At 37.1% G+C, this 17,006-nt stretch overlaps 1 protein-coding gene across 9 annotated transcripts in view; it reads right to left on the reverse strand.

The window, feature by feature from the left end:
- The window catches only part of VPS8 (VPS8 subunit of CORVET complex), a 254,914-nt gene that overhangs the window by 155,144 nt on the left and 82,764 nt on the right, over nt 1–17,006 (reverse strand). For all 9 annotated transcript variants that reach the window (XR_006299413.1, XR_006299414.1, XM_043594694.1 and 6 more), the window contains 3 exons: nt 12,392–12,614; nt 8,298–8,387; nt 5,285–5,336 (listed from right to left, as the gene is read on the reverse strand). Coding sequence is in view for 7 of the 9 variants with exons in the window: in XM_043594694.1 (XP_043450629.1) it covers nt 5,285–5,336; nt 8,298–8,387; nt 12,392–12,614 (365 nt within the window). In the remaining 2 variants the exon portion in view is untranslated. The remainder of the gene's footprint in view (nt 1–5,284; nt 5,337–8,297; nt 8,388–12,391; nt 12,615–17,006) is intronic.

The following is a 17,006-nucleotide window of genomic DNA, read 5'->3' on the forward strand; positions in this document are numbered from 1 at the left end:
ATAATGAAGCAACAGAAAGAGAAATCAAGGAATTGATCCCATTTGCAAGTGCACCAAAAACAGTAAGATACTTAGCAATCAACCTACTAAAGAGGTAAAAGATCTATACTCTGAAAACTATAGAACACTTCTGAAAGAAATTGAAGAGGACACAAAGAAATGGAAAAGCATTCCATGCTTATGGATTGGAAGAACATTGTTAAAAGCCTATACTACCCAAAGTAATCTATAAATGTAATGTAATCCCTATCAAAACACCACCAGCATTTTTCGCAGAGCTAGAATGAACAATCATTAAGTTTGTACGGAATCACAAATACCCCAAATAGCCAAAGCAATCCAGAAAAAGAAAAAACTGGAGGTACCACAATTCCAGATTTTAAGCTGTATTACAAAGCTGTAGTCATCAAGACAGTATAGTACTGGTGCAAAAACAGACACATAGGTCACAGGAAAAGAATAGAGAACCCAGAAATGTATGCACAACTGTATGGTCAACTAATCCTTGACAAAGCAGGAAAGAATATCCAATGTAAAAAAGACAGTCTCTTCAACAAATGGTGCTGGGAAAACTGGATGGTGACATGCAGAAGAACGAAACTGGACCACTCTCTTACACCATACACAAAAATAAATTCAAAATGGATGAAAGATCTAAATGTGAGACAGGAAACCATCAAAAACCTAGAGGAGAAAATAGACAGCAACCTCTCTGACCTTAGCCAGAGCAATTTACTAGACACATCACCGAAGGCAAGAGAAACAAAAGTAAACATGAACCACTGGAACCTCATCAAGATAAAAAGCTTCTGCACTGCAAAGGAAACAATAAACAAAACTATAAGGCAGCTTATGGAATGGGAGAAGATATTTGCAAATGATGTATCTGATAAAGGGTTAGCATCCAAAATATATACAGAACTTAGCAAACTCAACACCCAAAAAACAAATAACCCAGTGAAGAAATGGACAAAAGACATGAACATACACTTTTCCAAAGAAGACATCCAGATGACCAACCAACACATGAAAAGATGAGATACCACCTCACACCTGCCAGAATGGCTAAAATTAATAACACAAGAAACAACAGGTGTTGGTAAGGATGTGGACAAAGCAGAACCCTCTTGCACTGCTGATGGGAATGCAAACTGGTGCAGCCACTCTGGAGAAGAGTATGGAGGTTCCTAAAAAAACTAAAAATAGAACTACCCTACGGTTCAGCAATTGCACTACTAGGTATTCACCCAAAGGATAAAAAAAATACAGATTCAAAGGGAACAAGCACCCCGATTTTTATAGCAGCATTATCAACAATAGTCAAACTATGGAAAAGAGCCCCAAAGTCCATCAACTGATGAATGGATAAAGATGATGTGGGGTGTGTGTGTGCGCGTGCGTGTATGCATGCATGTGTGATGGAATATCATTCAGCCATCAAAAAGAATGAAATCTTGCCATTTGCAATGACGTGAATGGAACCAGAATGTATTATGCTAAGTGAAATAAGTCAATAAGAGAAACAAATATGATTTCACTCACATCTGGAATTTAAGAAACAAAAACAGATGAACATATGGGAAGAGGGGGGAACAACATATGGGGGGAGAGGAAACAAAATGAGACAAGCCACAAGAGACTCTTAATGATAGCGAACAAACAGGGTTTATGGAGGGAGGTGGGTGGAAGATGGGCTAGATGGGTCATGGGTATTTAGGAGGGCACTGTAATGAGCAATGGGTATTGTATATAAGTGATGATTCACTGAATTCTACTCCTCAAACCAATATTGTACTGTATGTTAACTAAAATTTAACTTAAAAATAAAATGTTTCTTATATACAACTTTTAGTTGAGTCTTATTTTTTGATCCATTCTAATAATCCCTTTCTTTTAATTGGTGTATTTAGACTATCGATATTTTAAATGATTATTGATAAGTTTGGATCAATGCCTACCATATTTTACTGTTTTCTATTTCTTGTCCTTATTCTTTATTCTTGTTTTGTCTTCAACACTTTTTCTGCCTTTTGAAGTTTTAACTGAGCATTTTATATAATTCTGTTTTTTCATTTTCCTAGTATATCAATTATACATCCTTTTTTAAGTTGTTGCTCTCAAGTTTGCAACATAAATTTACTAATGATTTACAATCCAAATAGATTTACAATCCAAATCTACTTCCAAGTAACACTATACCGCTTCACAGGTACTAGAAGTATCTTACACTAACAAAATACTCTTAATTCTTCTCTCCTGTTCCTGTGTCCTTGCTCCCATTCATTTCATTTATACATAAACATAAAACACACAAGCATCCGTACACACATAATCAAATATATTGTTATTATTATCTTGAACTATTACCTGACAGGTCAATTAAGAATAAGAAAAACAGAGTTCTTCTTGAGCCAAGCTGTTTGAATCTTGTTGCTTGGTGGTGTGGTCTATATATGCTGTGTTTGGAAGGAAGCAGGGGAGTGGGTTCCTGACCTCAGCTGGCCTCGGGGTAGAGGACACCACTCCAATTACACCCCAGAACTGCAGTCCAGGTCTCAACATTGCAACATCCCTAGACTCCATGACCAGAAGACGCCATTTGCAGAGGCTCATGGCAGAGCAGCTTGTAAAAGTCGGGGTACATCCTGAGAAAACTGGGCAGTATGTTTCTGGAAACTACTATTGGAGCTAAGCTCTTGGTTTCTCTGCTGGACCACAGATTTCTGGGGGGTACACTCAGTCCCCTAGATGTTGGCTGACATGCCACTGTCTTTGAAAAGACTGCGCATCACTGAGGCAGTTCCCTTTTCCCAGTAAAAAGTCTGGAGCCTCAGCAGTGGCTGGTTAGAGGGGAATCAGGTTGCACTTTCTCTACTCCTCATAGTTTCCCTGCTTGTCAACTGAGTTTCCTCCTGAGGAAGATCATTTCCCTCACAAAGCCCAGGTCTCTGCAGACCAATTAGCAAGGGGCACTAACAGCCATGCATGTCTGTCCTGGCAAAGGCCAATGTTTTTTGAAGAGAGCTCAAACTCCCTCCCCAGCCCATGTCTAGTGAACACCAGAGCAAGGAAAGAATCAAGTCCATTCCCTGTCCTCCTCTCCTCTGTGAACTGAATTTCAGAAATTTTTTTCTACACGCAACACAAAGCGTCCAGATTGATAAAACAATAAGGAGGGGAAATGTGTTTTGTTTTGTTTTATTTTTTCCTGGAAATTTTGCTTCAAATTTTGCTGTACCATAGAGCCCAGAAAGACATGTGTTCTCATTTGCCTGCCTGACTCCATGGTGGCGTCGCTTTTATGTTCCATTCGTGGCATTCGAGTTGCTCTCCTTTACAGCCCTGTTTCTCAAGTTCTGTTCAAATTAAACTCGTGTAAAACTCTCCGTGGTGCTGGGAGCAGCATGTGTGTTGCTGCTGCATAAGAATCTGTACTTGGATGCCGATCTAGAGACCTGATGGAATTGACAGTTGTGTACCCGTAATCATTAGTGGCAATGATGGCATTCTGAAAAGCAATTCTTATACAGTAAGTTCTACAATTCTTTGGAAAAAAGAATAAGAAAAATAAAAGTTTTTGTTTTACCTTCACTTATTCTGATGTTCTTTCTTGAATCTGAGTTTCTTATCTATATTATTTTCTTTCTCTCTAAAGATTTTCTATTAATATTTCTTGTAAGACAGGTCTATTGGCAACAAATTCCCTCTATTTTTGTTTGTCTAAGAAAGTCTATTTCCCCTTCACTTTTGAAGGATAATTTTACAAAGGATACAAAATTCTATGTTGATGGGCTTTTCTCTCAACATTTTAAGTATTTGTTCCCAACACTTTAAATATTTACTCCACTCTCTTCTTTCTGCATGGTTTCTAAGAAGTTGGATGTCATTCTCATTTTTGCTCCCTGTAAATAAGGTTCTTTTTCCCTGTGGCCTCTTTCAGAATCTCTAGCTTTAATTTCTGCAATTTAAATATAATAGCCTAGGTTTGGGGTTTTTTGTTGTTTATCCTGCTTGGTGTTCTCCTAGCTTCCTGGATCTGTGGTTTGATGTCTGACATACATTTGGGGAAATCCTCAGTAATTATTGCTTCAGATGCTGCTTCTGTTCCTTTCTTTCTTCTCCCTCTGGCAGTCCCATTATGTGTAAGTTACACCTTTTGTACTTGTCCCACAGGCCTTAGATGTTCTCTTCTGCTTTTTTCAGTCCTTCTTCCCTTGGCTTTTCAGTTTTTGGTTTTGTTTTGTTTTTAAACTTTTCTGTTATGTCCCCAACCTCAGAGATTCTTTCCTCAGCTATGTCCAGTCTATTAACAAGCCCATCAAAGGCATTCTTCATTTCTGCGAGCTTTGTGGCATTTTAACTTTACCTAGTCCCATCTCCCTTTCCCCAGCTTTACCAGAGCTCTGAAAACCAAAAGCCTTGTACAAATCAGCAACCTAATGGCCACTTGAGGGGACAAAATAGGTTGGGAGCTTGCCCACACAAAAACTTATTCATATCTAAGGGTGATGGGGGGAAAAGACAATATAAGGGATACCTGTGGTTAATAAAACTGTATCTCTACTTTATCAGTGTGAATATCCAGTTTTGACATTGTGCTTTTGTTCTGCAAGGTGTTATCACTGGGGGAAATTGGGTAAAGAGAATACCTGATCTCTTGTGTTATTTCTTTCAACTGCACGTGACTCTATAATTTCCTCATAAAAAAAGTTTAATTAGAAACAAAACTTGTTCACTAATGTAGCAGCATTACTTAGAACAGCTCCAAATTGTAAGCAACTCAAATGTCCATCATCTGGTGAATAAACAAATGACAGTATATCCAACCCATGAAATACTACTCAGAAGTAAAAGTGAACAAAATATTAACACATGCAACAAGATGTATGTATCTCTACAAACAAGTGAAGTAAAAGTGAAGAAATAAAGCTAAGTGAAAGAAATAAAACACCAAAGATCGCCTACTGTATGACTCCACTTACAAGAAATGTAGTGACAGAAAGTACATCAGTGATTGCATGGAGGTCAGCCTGGAGGAAAGGCTTGAGTACCACAGGTAGGAGGAAACTTTTTAGTGTGAAGGAACTCTAGCTCCTTCTACCGTTTGATTATGGTGTTGATCATATAATTATATATGATTATCAAAATTCATACTGCACACATAAAATTGAATTTTATGAAATTTTATGAAAAGAAAATTTTATGAAAATTTTATGAAAGAAATTTTATGAAATTTCTTAAAATAGAAAAAGGAGAAAAAAATTAAGACTTAGAAAAGTAATACCTGTTAGTGTTCTTCCTGCATTCAGAGGAGGAGAAATGACTCTGAAAAGTTTCTGCATTAAAATTAAAAATAAAACAATCACCATCATTTTAAAAAAAATTGTATTTTCAAAAAACAATCAAGAATCTTATACTATTAATCACCTTTCTCTGAATAAATCAGTTATTTGCTATTGGGATTAAATACAAAAACTTTTAAGGTGGACACAAACTATTATTCAAGAATCACTAGGAAACAACTGTTATCATATTCCTCACTGAAAGAAACCATTTAGTAAATACCAGTTAGGTAAAGGTGTTTGTTGAGTTGTAATTTGATATAAATATCCTTAGGCTCATCAAAATGATTTAAAAAAAAAAGTGAAGGGATTAATAGCCCACCAAAATGGCAATGAAGATTATTTTAAACTGAAAACATCTGAACAGCAGACACAAAAGGAAACATTATCTAAATTTAAACACAGCCTCTGAAAACACAGTAAGATTAATGATAAAACTACATTGGCCTTCCTCAGAGGGAGTTTCCTGTTTGGGAGAGGACAGGCCCTTAGAACTGGGAACTGCAAATCAAACTGTTCATTAGCCAAAAAAAACCCAATCCTTATTTTCCTAGGAAGGCCCTAAATCCCTCCCTCCCCGCTAACCAACATTTTGTTAAACAGGTGTATAAACCTTTAGTTCCCGCCAGCCAGTAAAGTCCTCATTACTAAGTGCTCCCAGTACTTGTGTGAATAAACCTTTCCTTTTCTCCTGTTAATCTGTCTTTTGTCAGCTAATCTGCAGCCCTCCTCCCCCCACTGAGACCTAAATTCCTAGAGGAAGTGCCTTCCCTCCCAACACAAAGCACTACTACAGCCTACACTTACTGTAGCTGCAGCCACAGCTACAACTAAGGAAAGATTTCAGAGACCCTGGTAGTCATCTCAAATATGATGACGCTGTCATTCCAGAAAATCTAGAAATTCTCAAGAGGCAGGAGACCTTTTAATTTAGACCTCTTTAAGTGCTAAAATAATTAAACTTCAAATAATGACAAGTGATTTCCTTGTGAGCAGAAAGTTACAAATACGGAATCACAGAACACACCTACCTAACCTCCCATTGCTAAACTCTCCAAATGACTATTTAATAACAAATACCAAGCTCTTTCTGAAAACCATTAAACTTGAAAACCTCTCTTAACACAAAACAAGGCAATCTTAATAGCCCACAGCCCATCTGAGATGTGTAGATATAAATGCAAAACAGATTTTGAGGATTAAAACACACACACACAAAACTAAAATTTAAAATGCAACAATAACAAAAACCCAGCAATCATTTTTATCACCATAGAATATATCAAATTAGAATCTGTTTCTAAGGATTATTTTGAGAGAAGGCAGAATTGTAGAGGCCGCTTTTAGAGAATGGGCTTGGGCAATGGAAACCTGATCAAGGTAAAAGGGCCCACGGCAACCAAGACCAAGGAGCTGAAAGCAAACAGGCAATTCAAATAGGTTCATTGAGCGACCCACCTCAAAATAGCCACAGTCCCTAACTGACCAATTATAACCACGCACAGTTCCTAAGATTACCAAAGAAAAGAAAATTCCATTTTTCCCATATTCCCTGACTTCACCCTGTAACTGTGGCCACTCACCACTGCCTTTGCTGTCTCTCCTTTGCTGTCCTGCCTGCCTTCCACACCTTTGCGGTGTATTCAGTAAACTTTTATCTCTTTTTCTGCCTTGGGTGAATTCTTTCACCACCTGTGCCACCAGCCCCCATGTGATCAGAGCACCCCACATTTGCAACTGGGATGTCCAACATTTGGTGGCCCAAATGAGACCCTCTGATGGCCTGGAGCTCTCCCCGGATTCTCTGGGAATTTCTTGGGGCTTTCCCTCCGCGGACCATCCAATTGGAGGATCCCACAGAAACTGCATTAATTCTTCCTAACTGTGGTTTAAGAGTGAGACAAAACATTTTTTGCATGTAGGGAGGTCCTGGATCTCACTGAGCTGACAGTTCTTTCCAGGGATGTACTGGACTTCGGAGGAAAGCAGCTGAGAGATGTTCAAGTGTAAAAAATCCTTACTAGACACACAATCAGGGTCAAAACCAGGGGAAGAGGGCTGTGGCACATTTTGGAAACTGACCAAGAGAAGAGAGGGACAACCAAAACTGGAGGAGTTTTGAATTAGAGTAATATTCACCTACCTACAAAGCTAAGGGTGTTTAAGAAAGCATGAAATATCACAAGACAACTGCTGACTTAGCAATACCAAAGACAGTTTTGGATAGCCATTAAATACGCAAAAAAAAAAAAAAAAAAAAAAAAAAAAGGTTGACTGGATGCCTTCCACAGATGCCTGGCTCTTCTAAGCCAGGTAATTAGTCATTGTAATAAAACAATGGGCTCGCAGGGTGCTACATATATCCACAATCCATTATCTACAATTCTGTCCTCAATTTAAGGCAAATAACAGTGGATACGGCATTTGGTTCTTCTTAAAATAAGACCAAGTGCTTTTTAGTGATTAGGAGAATAAATTATAATGCATGCTGTTAAGTGCTAAACTGGAAAAAGCAACAAATTAGCAATTGACAAATAAAGATATTCCACCATTATGAGGACCTTCCCCCAGCACAATATATCTACAAATAATATTTCTTAATAGTACATTTACTACACAGTAAGTATATGAATATTTTATGCCTTTTGGAAAACTTACTATAATATCAAAAATTCTTAAACAAACAAACCAACTTAGTCTAACAGGCAGGCATTACTTTTATCTATTGCTCCCTGGGATTTAAATACCTATTTATGCAGACAAAAAAGAAAGCAATGGCAGAAGGTATGAAATTCAAGGTCACCTAATGCACCAAGCTAAAATGGGTGCAAGTCTAATAATATATCTACAAGAAATTAAACAATGATTGGATGAAAACAGAATCTATTCAAAGTAAATGAATAGGAAAAAAGCCATTCATAGACAAATGTGTGTCCAAGTTAGGAAATATCTTACCTCCATTGGACTAATAAATTCATTCATGCCTCTGTTGTAAACATAGATCATAGCATCATACAGACGATTTTCCCAACACATGAGAACTACCTGTAAAAAGAAGAGTTGTCTCACCAATTATTTTCCTTAAAGCTTTAACAATGGAGAAGATCTTAAATACTCTTCCCTATCTATCTTAGTCCTTCTCTGAAAAAAACTGAAGTACAGTTGACCCTTGAACAATGTGGAGGTTAGGGGCGCTAACCCCTCCTCATCCCCACACAAAAACCCATATATAACTTTTGACTCCCCCACAACTCAACTATGAATAGCCTACAGTTGACCAGAAGCCTTATTGATAACATAGCCAAGTAACACCTATTTCATATGTTATGTGTGTTATATTCTGTATTCTTACAATAAATATAGAGAAAATATGTTATTAATAAAATTATAAAGAGAAGGAGATACATTTACAGTACTGTGCTTGCATTTATTGAAAAAAATTCCACATATAAATATATCTGTGTAGTTCAAAATCCTGTTGATCAAGGATCAACAGTACTCAAACACAGTGTCAGGGTAACAGCTGTTGTAGGTTCAATACTACTTTTAATTGTACAATGGCTACTTTCAAACATCCCCAATGTCTATTTTTCTCTCCATCCTCCCCCTTTCCATACTCATTTTGCCCTTGGTCAATAGCTTTACAAATTATTTACTGAACACTTATATTCATTCAGGCCCACTCCTAGGCATCAGAGATAAAGTGATAGATCAGACAAATCTCAACTTAGTCTCTACCCTTACAGAACTACTGTTCATCTTGGACACTTAACAAAAGAAGGGAGGGGCAGAAAATGATATGTGAGTTACACCTGGGGAAGTTACTCAATTATACAAATAATTCATTTACAAATGTGATGTGTTACAAAGCAACCTGACGTGCTCTAGAGTATTCAGAAGGTTATCCCTGAGGAAGCAATATTTAACTTAGGACCTAAAGGATGCATATAATGAGAGGCAAAAGCAGAGATGAACTCTAGGGACTATGTGGGCTGAAGCAGTAAGGATGAAGGTCTACAGAAGAAAGAAGCTTGAAGTGTTTAAGGATGGAGAGAACTGATCTGTGAAAATATTCAGAAGAGGAACAGTGGTGACCTGCAGTGTATAGTACTTTATATTCTGTTCCTATGAGAGTTACACTCCCGACAGACAAGGGAAGAGGGCTGTTAGAAGAGCAGAGGTTGGCAAAGGAGAATGATAAGGACCAACCAGAGAATTAAGAGGAAAAACAGAGTGAGGTGTCATGGGAGAGTCTTGAGACTGAGGCAGGTTCTGGGACTTCTTCTCTTCTCTCACTAACCACCCTATGAGCCCGTGCTGTGATCATACATCTCTGTACTGATGATTAACACATTTACGGCTTTAGCCCTACCTCCCCTCTGATCCATATATCCAACCACTTACTTGGTATCTTCACCTGAATATCTAATAGCAATCTCAAAATAAAACAGAATTCCTGATTTTGTCTCTCAAACTTCGACCTATCCAGTCTTCTTAGAGGCATCACTACCTGCATTTATCTCAAGCCAAAAAAACTAAGTGTCATCCTTAAATTCTCTCTTTCCCACACTTCCACACTCTTGCATCTGATTCATTAGCAAATCAATTCTACTGCCATAACATATCCAAAATCAGGCCATCTCTCTCCATCTCATTGCAACCATCTCTGGTCAAGACCACCTCCTGAAACAGTGTCTAATTAATCTTACTTCTTCTGATCTTGACTCCCACCTTCATTCTGTTATACCTAAGTAAACCAGAGTCATCTTGCTTAAAACCGTTTAATGATTTCCCAGAGCACTCAGAATAAAATGGAAAAATCTGGACCTTGCCCTGAAAGGACTACCTCTCTGTTTCGACCAAGCTCCAAGTCTATTTGCCCTTTATCTGTAACTTCAACATGAGGGGTTTTTTTTGTTTGTTTTTTTGTTTTTTTGGTTTTTTTTTTTTTGTTTTTTTTTTTGCATTAGCTGTTGCTTTTGCCTGGAACAATCTTCTCCAAGATCTCTGCATTGCTGATTCCTTCTTGTCAGATTCCAGACTCAATGTTACTTCCTTAGGGAGATTTTCTACAGTTAACCAATCTATAAGGTAGCCTCACATCCTCTATCATATTGACTGACTTTTAACATAACACTTATTTTTTTATACTTCTGGTTTATCTGTTTGTTGTCAAACTTTTTGGCTAAAATGTAAGCCTCTGAGAGAATAAGCACTGTCCACTAGGGTCACTGAAGCATCCTCGGAGCCTTACACTCAATGCCCCTCGAATTAATAACAAATGAGTAAGTAAAATGTGAAAAATATGACTTGATATAGTGAACATGGAGGGCATAGCTGATCCACTAAAAGCAAGGTTGAAGAGTTATTAGGATGTGGGAAAAATGGAAGTACAACCTAGATGATGCTTTCAAGACATTCGGCTATGACTAGGAAGAGTGACATGGGGCAGTAACCTATGGCGAAGAAGGAAAGAAGGCTTGATATGAAGAGAAGGGAAACTGAAGAGATTTTTTAAATTGTTATTTTAACATAAAAAACACTAGAGCATATTTATGTTTACATAGTGCTGGGGAAAAGCTAAAAATATTGGGAAGATAAGAAATGAGAAATTTCTCTTACACTAATATGGGTAAATCAAACTAGATTGATAACATGCTCTCAAATCACTTTAACTATTACCTGACATGAAAACTCTGCCAAATTACCCACACAACAGAAAGGCATACATAAACGAGTATCTGGCTTTACTTAGCAAACTCACAGCCATTCATAAAGAGCTTCCAGGAAGAAAACAATAACTATTTCTCCAAGCCCTTCATTTCTGTGTGACTTTGCACCTTTTAAAAAAGTACTTTTGGTCAAAGATCTTTAAGTCATCATATTTTAGCTCAATAGGGCTTGCTTACTTATTAGGACCTTGTACCTTTGCAGAAGTGGCATGCTCATTACTAGGGCTAATATGGAACTGAACAGTTAAGAGTGAAATGTCTAGGGGCGCCTGGGTGGCTCAGTCAGTTGAGCAGACGACTTCGGCTCAAGTCATGATCTCGTGGTTTGTGAGTTTGAGCCCCGTGTAGGGCTGGGTCCTCACAGCTCAGAGCCTGGAGCCTGCTTCCGTTCTGTGTCTCCCTCTCTCTCTGCCCCTCCTCTGCTTGCACTCTGTCTCTCTCAAATATAAATAAACATTAAAAAAAAAAAATAGACTGGGGCGCCTGGGTGGCTCAATCGGTTAGGCGTCCGACTTCGGCTCAGGTCATGATCTCTCAGTTCGTGGGTTCGAGCCCCGCATCGGGCTCTGTGCTGACGGCTCAGAGCCTGGAGCCTGCTTCGAATTCTGTGTCTCCCTCTCTCTCTGACCCTCCCCTGCTCATGCTTTGTCTCTGTCTCAAAAAAAAAAAAAAAAAAAAAAAAAAAGAGTGAAATGTCTAAGGCCAAAATATATAATGCTCCTCAATTTAGGACTGAAAACTTACTGTAGAGACCTCAGATACACTTGGAGGTAGATTATCAAACAATGGGCTGGCTGGTCAAGCTAAGACATCCTGTAATTTGCTTCTTATACTGTGTTCTGCATTTCAAAACTCAATGTATGAAAGTTATGAACACTGGACATATAAAGTACCTTTCTGAAAAATGGCATCATATTCTTAAAAGTAAAAATATTCTATTATTTGCGTGGAAGTACTCATAGTTGAAATTCACTTGTAGGATGAAAAATGTACTAGTGAATAAGCAAACGGATGAAGAAGGGTTAGTCAATAAGCATTTATTGAGCAACTACCAAATGTAAACTTTATGCTCAGTGCTTTGGTGGATTTCAAAGAAACAGAAGACTCTTGGCTTGCAGGAGTTCATAACCTAGCTTTCACTAAAGACCAGTCCTAAGAAATATTGACAAAGACAAGTTTAAGAGACATCTTACCAAAAGCGCTCCGTAAACAACTGGAGTTGATAGAAGGCACAGTGAGGCCCAATCAGTCAGGTAAGTATAATCAATAAAGGAATGTTGTTTATTCCATATATTAGTAAAGTTTGTATAAACTCACCTGCTGAATATCTAGGCTGGTGATATCCATATGTACAATGAGGGCTTCCACATTTTCCATTAACTTTTTATCTTGGAAATGAACAATCAAGTCTTTCATTACCTGGGGGGTCATCCCCACCAATTTATCACTTAAAATATATGGTTCAAGGCACTCCAAAAACACTCCTTTAGCCACTGAATTCTCACTTAATTTGTCATACATCTGGCTAAATAAAAGATCCCTGTAACAGAGAAAAAAAAAAACTTTCAGAAATATTCTGAACATCCATTAAATTCAGCCTGCTAACTATATGTCCTCGTTTTCCTATTTCAACAAAGCTTAACAAAACAAGTTTAACAAAAACAGTAACAACAAGAGTCTCAATCAATTCTCCCAATACTTTTACAACCAAGAAAAGCTGAATAAGTTAAATTATTTGCTATAAGTCACATAGCCAACATGTGATGGAGTCAGAATTCGAACTCAGCCTGCTGACCTAAATCCTGTGTTGAGTCTATTATGGCACACTGCTTCTTAAAGCAATGGTGATATGGCAGTGGGTAATAAAGTAAACATGATAGAGTAGAAAAAATATGAAAAAGGACTATTCCTAGGGGTGCCTGGCTGGCTCGGCAGAGCATGCAACACTTGATCCTGGGGTCATGAGTTTGAGACCCATGTTGGGTGCAGAAATTACTCAAAACAGTACTATTCCTAATTTATCCTTTCCCCTTTCCTGGTATCTAAATATTCCCAGCTCATATACAAAGCCAATATGCTTCCTGATCTAGCTCTTACCCCTTGATTCCCAAAGGGTTTAGGCAGGGATTACTGATAAGAAAGGAAGAAGAAAATATTCACTATTTTAAAAATATATCTGGAATTTATTGTATTGCAGAAACAAAATTTTTTCATTATTCTAAATGCCACCACACTCAATAATTATACTTTCTTTATTTCATATTTCTTCTGCAAGTAGTCCATGAATAATTTTAGAGTTATACTCATTGTAGATATAATTCCAAATTCTTTCATGAACATTATATAATACACATCATTCTATGATGCTACCTACCCTTAAATTTACCATTTTGTCTCACTCACAATGTTTCAACATGCTGAAATATTAGAATTTACCTAAGTATTCCTGTACTCACTTCTAGTATTTTACTATCATGAATGATGACACAATGAACATCTACATATACACTCTTTCCCATCTGGGGGATTTAATTCCTTAGTCATTCTACTTTTAGAAATTTATCTTAAATCAAAAGATATGAAAAATCTTGTGGTGGGGCACCTGGGTGGTTCAGTTGGTTAAGCATCTGACTTTGGCTCACGTCACGATCTCATGGTTCGTGAGTTCAAGCCCACCGTGGGCTCTGGGCTGACAACTCAGAGCCTGGAGCCTGCTTCCAATTCTGTGTCTCCCTCCCTCTCTGCTCCTCCCCCACTCATGTTCTGTCTCTCTCTCCTTCAAAAATAAATAAACACTTAAAAAAATTAAACAAGAAAAATCTTGTGGTATTTGAAATTACTAAATCATCTTCAAAAAGTATCATAGCACCAATTTACACTGCTACCAGCAATGTAGAATTATACACTTTCACCAGACAATTGTGTTTGATTCTACTACCAGATAATTTAATAAGTGTAAATTAAATAATATTGCTGTCTTTAATTCTTTGACGACTGGCAAAATTAAATGTTTTCCATGTTCCCATTCATACATTGTATTGCTTTGTTTTCGTTCACCTGGTTCATTCATTTCCTTTTTTTGTTTAATACAAGAACTGTGCTAGTTCTATTTATCTCTTCAGACTATTTTTTACTAAATGTGAAAATAAATGTTTTTGTAAATGTTATTTCTTTACATGTGTGTCATGTCGCTCGTGAAAAGTGGTAGCTGGTTCATCTACAAGTGTGGTCTTTCATGACAGTTCCACAAAAAGGCCAAGGAAGATTCTGGGGGCAGTAGGAGGGGGCCCTTGCCTCATCTGAAGTCTTGGAAGAGGGCAGATGATAAGAGAACTGGCTACAAATGCACCAGAATGACATACCACTCTTCAGTAAACAGTTCCTGCAATGTCCTGGGAGGGAAATCCATATCCATTTATTGTTTTTTCTCATATCCACAAATGTAATTTTTATAACAGTTTTCCCCTTGCTGCATATTCTTCATGTTGGTTTCATTTTAATCAATAGTCCATCACATTTTTGTGATTACCAATTATTAACCAAGTAAAAGTCACGGAGATTAATAAAACTTTACTGCTACAAAGAGTTACCACGTAACTCTAATGAATATAAAGAAAATGCCATATTTGCTAGCTCTTCCACTCTGTAATGTGTTGTTAAAAACAACATGCTAGGGAAGACAATTATATATTTTAGTTCAACACCAAAAGCCCTGGAGAGGAAAATTAAACAGTGAAAAATTCAGTAAACAGAGCATTAAAGGTGACAAACAGCAGCATGAATTGCTGGTAAGATTAATGGCAAAACCATATATTTCTTTCTTAACCAGTCAGAGGCTATAAATAAAGAAGAAAAATAAAACTCAGCAACTCTTATTGCTATCTCTACATTTAAAATAAAAACAAAACAAAATATAAAGACATGTTCTCATCATTTTGGAAGAATATTTATTAGAGCATCAGGGAAGAAGAAAAAAAAAAAAAAAGTGTTTAGCTCCTATGTTTCTTTCTATATTTAGGAATGATACTCCAGAGTGCTGACTCTGTTACCTGGAAGTCCTAACTTTAAAACTGTTTTTTATCACTTCAAACTTACCCACCCTGTAGCCAGTAGAACACAAAATCCATTCTGAATAATAGAGGACCAAAGAGGTTGTCTTTCCATGTAGCTTCACTTTACGTTAATACTCATATTAAAGACATTATTGGGGGTTTACCATTCATAGCTTCAAACTGATTAAGAAAATGGCCAAATTCACTTCATGCATTATCAATTTTGCAATTTAAAAAATGAGAAGAACTCAGCTTTGATTATAAGTACAAACTCAGACTGTCAGAAACAGAGCAAGAACGTCAATCCTTAACACTTGCCAGTCTTTACTACACATCCAGCCAGAGCTAAATAAACAAATCCCCACTACATTTAAGTAGGACTTGAATCCAAAGTTGGTTTGGGCTGCTCTCTTTATTTATAAAAGTAATGACAAAGTTCAAATGAACTTTAAGAAATTATGTTCAAAATGTTCTATTTTCTGATACAAGGATCACGGTTTGTAAAGATTTCCTTTAAAAAGGCATGGCTTACTTCTGGTGATGGTTGTACAACTCTGTGAATATACTAAAACCTACTGAATTGTACACTTTAAAAAGGGTGAATTTTGTGGTATGAATTATATAGTTCGATGTAGCTGTTATAAAATAGAAAAGGTTTTTCCCCTAGCTTTGATGCTTAAAATATTAACATGCAGTTGTCAGGAAAACAGGATCTAAAACACCCAGTTCCTCAACTATGTTTGATAATTAAGATCTTTCTGTTTCTCGAACAATAATACTGATGTTGAACAAGACTAAACACACACCCTGGCTATCAAAAGACCACTTCAGGTTCACTTTAGATTTAACAGAAATATTTTTGGTTCAGATTTATATATAATTCAAGTCATTTGAATAATGGTTTCTTTTTGGATATCGGCTTACAGTGACATACGCTCAAAGTGGTCAAGATCATGTACGTGCAGCACCTGTTTGGTTTTGTCTTCCAATGGCTTTATTGAAATACAATTCACATAAGATAGAACCTATTTTTATTATTTTTTTTAATGTTTATTTATTTTGAGAGTCTGAGAGACAGAGAGAGAGAAGAGCAAGTGAGCATGAAGGGAGGAGGGACAGAGAGAGAGGGTGAGAGAGGGAATCCAAAGCAGGCTCCACGCTGTCAACACAGAGCCCGGGGAGGGGCTCAATCTCGCGGTTCACGAGATCATGACCTGAGCTGAAATCAAGACTCAGACACTAAACTGATTGAGCCACCCAGGCACCCCCCCCCATAGCACCTATTTTTAAACAATGTTCAAAATTATGATTATAGTTCAAGTAAACTCTGGACCTATTTTCAAAATAAATTGAAATTATGGCTACTATTGTATAAGCAAAATTACAAATCATTAAAGGTCCTACAAAAAGCCTTGAGATGTATCTTTTGTCTAATACTAAAAAGAAAATATACACTGCCAAACTAAAGTGAAATTGTGAAATAAATCAAATTATGGGGGTGCCTGGGGGGCTCAGTCAGTTAAGCATTGGACTCTTGATTTCGGCTCAAGTCATGATCTTGCAGTTCAGGAGTTCAAGCCCCACGTCAAGCTCTGTACTGACAATGCAGAATCTACTTAGGATATTCTCTCTCTCTCTCTCTCTCTCTCTCTCTCTCTCTCTCTCCCTCTCTCCTGTCTCTCTGCCCCTACCTTGCTTGCTCTCTCTCTCAAAATAAATAAAAGAAAAAAATTATTTTAATAAATAAAAAAGAAATCAAATTATGAAAATAAAAGTACAAGTCTTCAAAAACAGAATTTCCTGTCACTTCTGATTTTAAACAATTCACAAAAAGACTATAAAGCCAAATTTTAACCAAAAAAAAAAGATGTCTGTAACAT

The sequence above is a fragment of the Prionailurus bengalensis genome, chromosome C2, assembly GCF_016509475.1.
Source record: "Prionailurus bengalensis isolate Pbe53 chromosome C2, Fcat_Pben_1.1_paternal_pri, whole genome shotgun sequence".
In the NCBI taxonomy this organism is placed as follows: domain Eukaryota; kingdom Metazoa; phylum Chordata; class Mammalia; order Carnivora; family Felidae; genus Prionailurus; species Prionailurus bengalensis.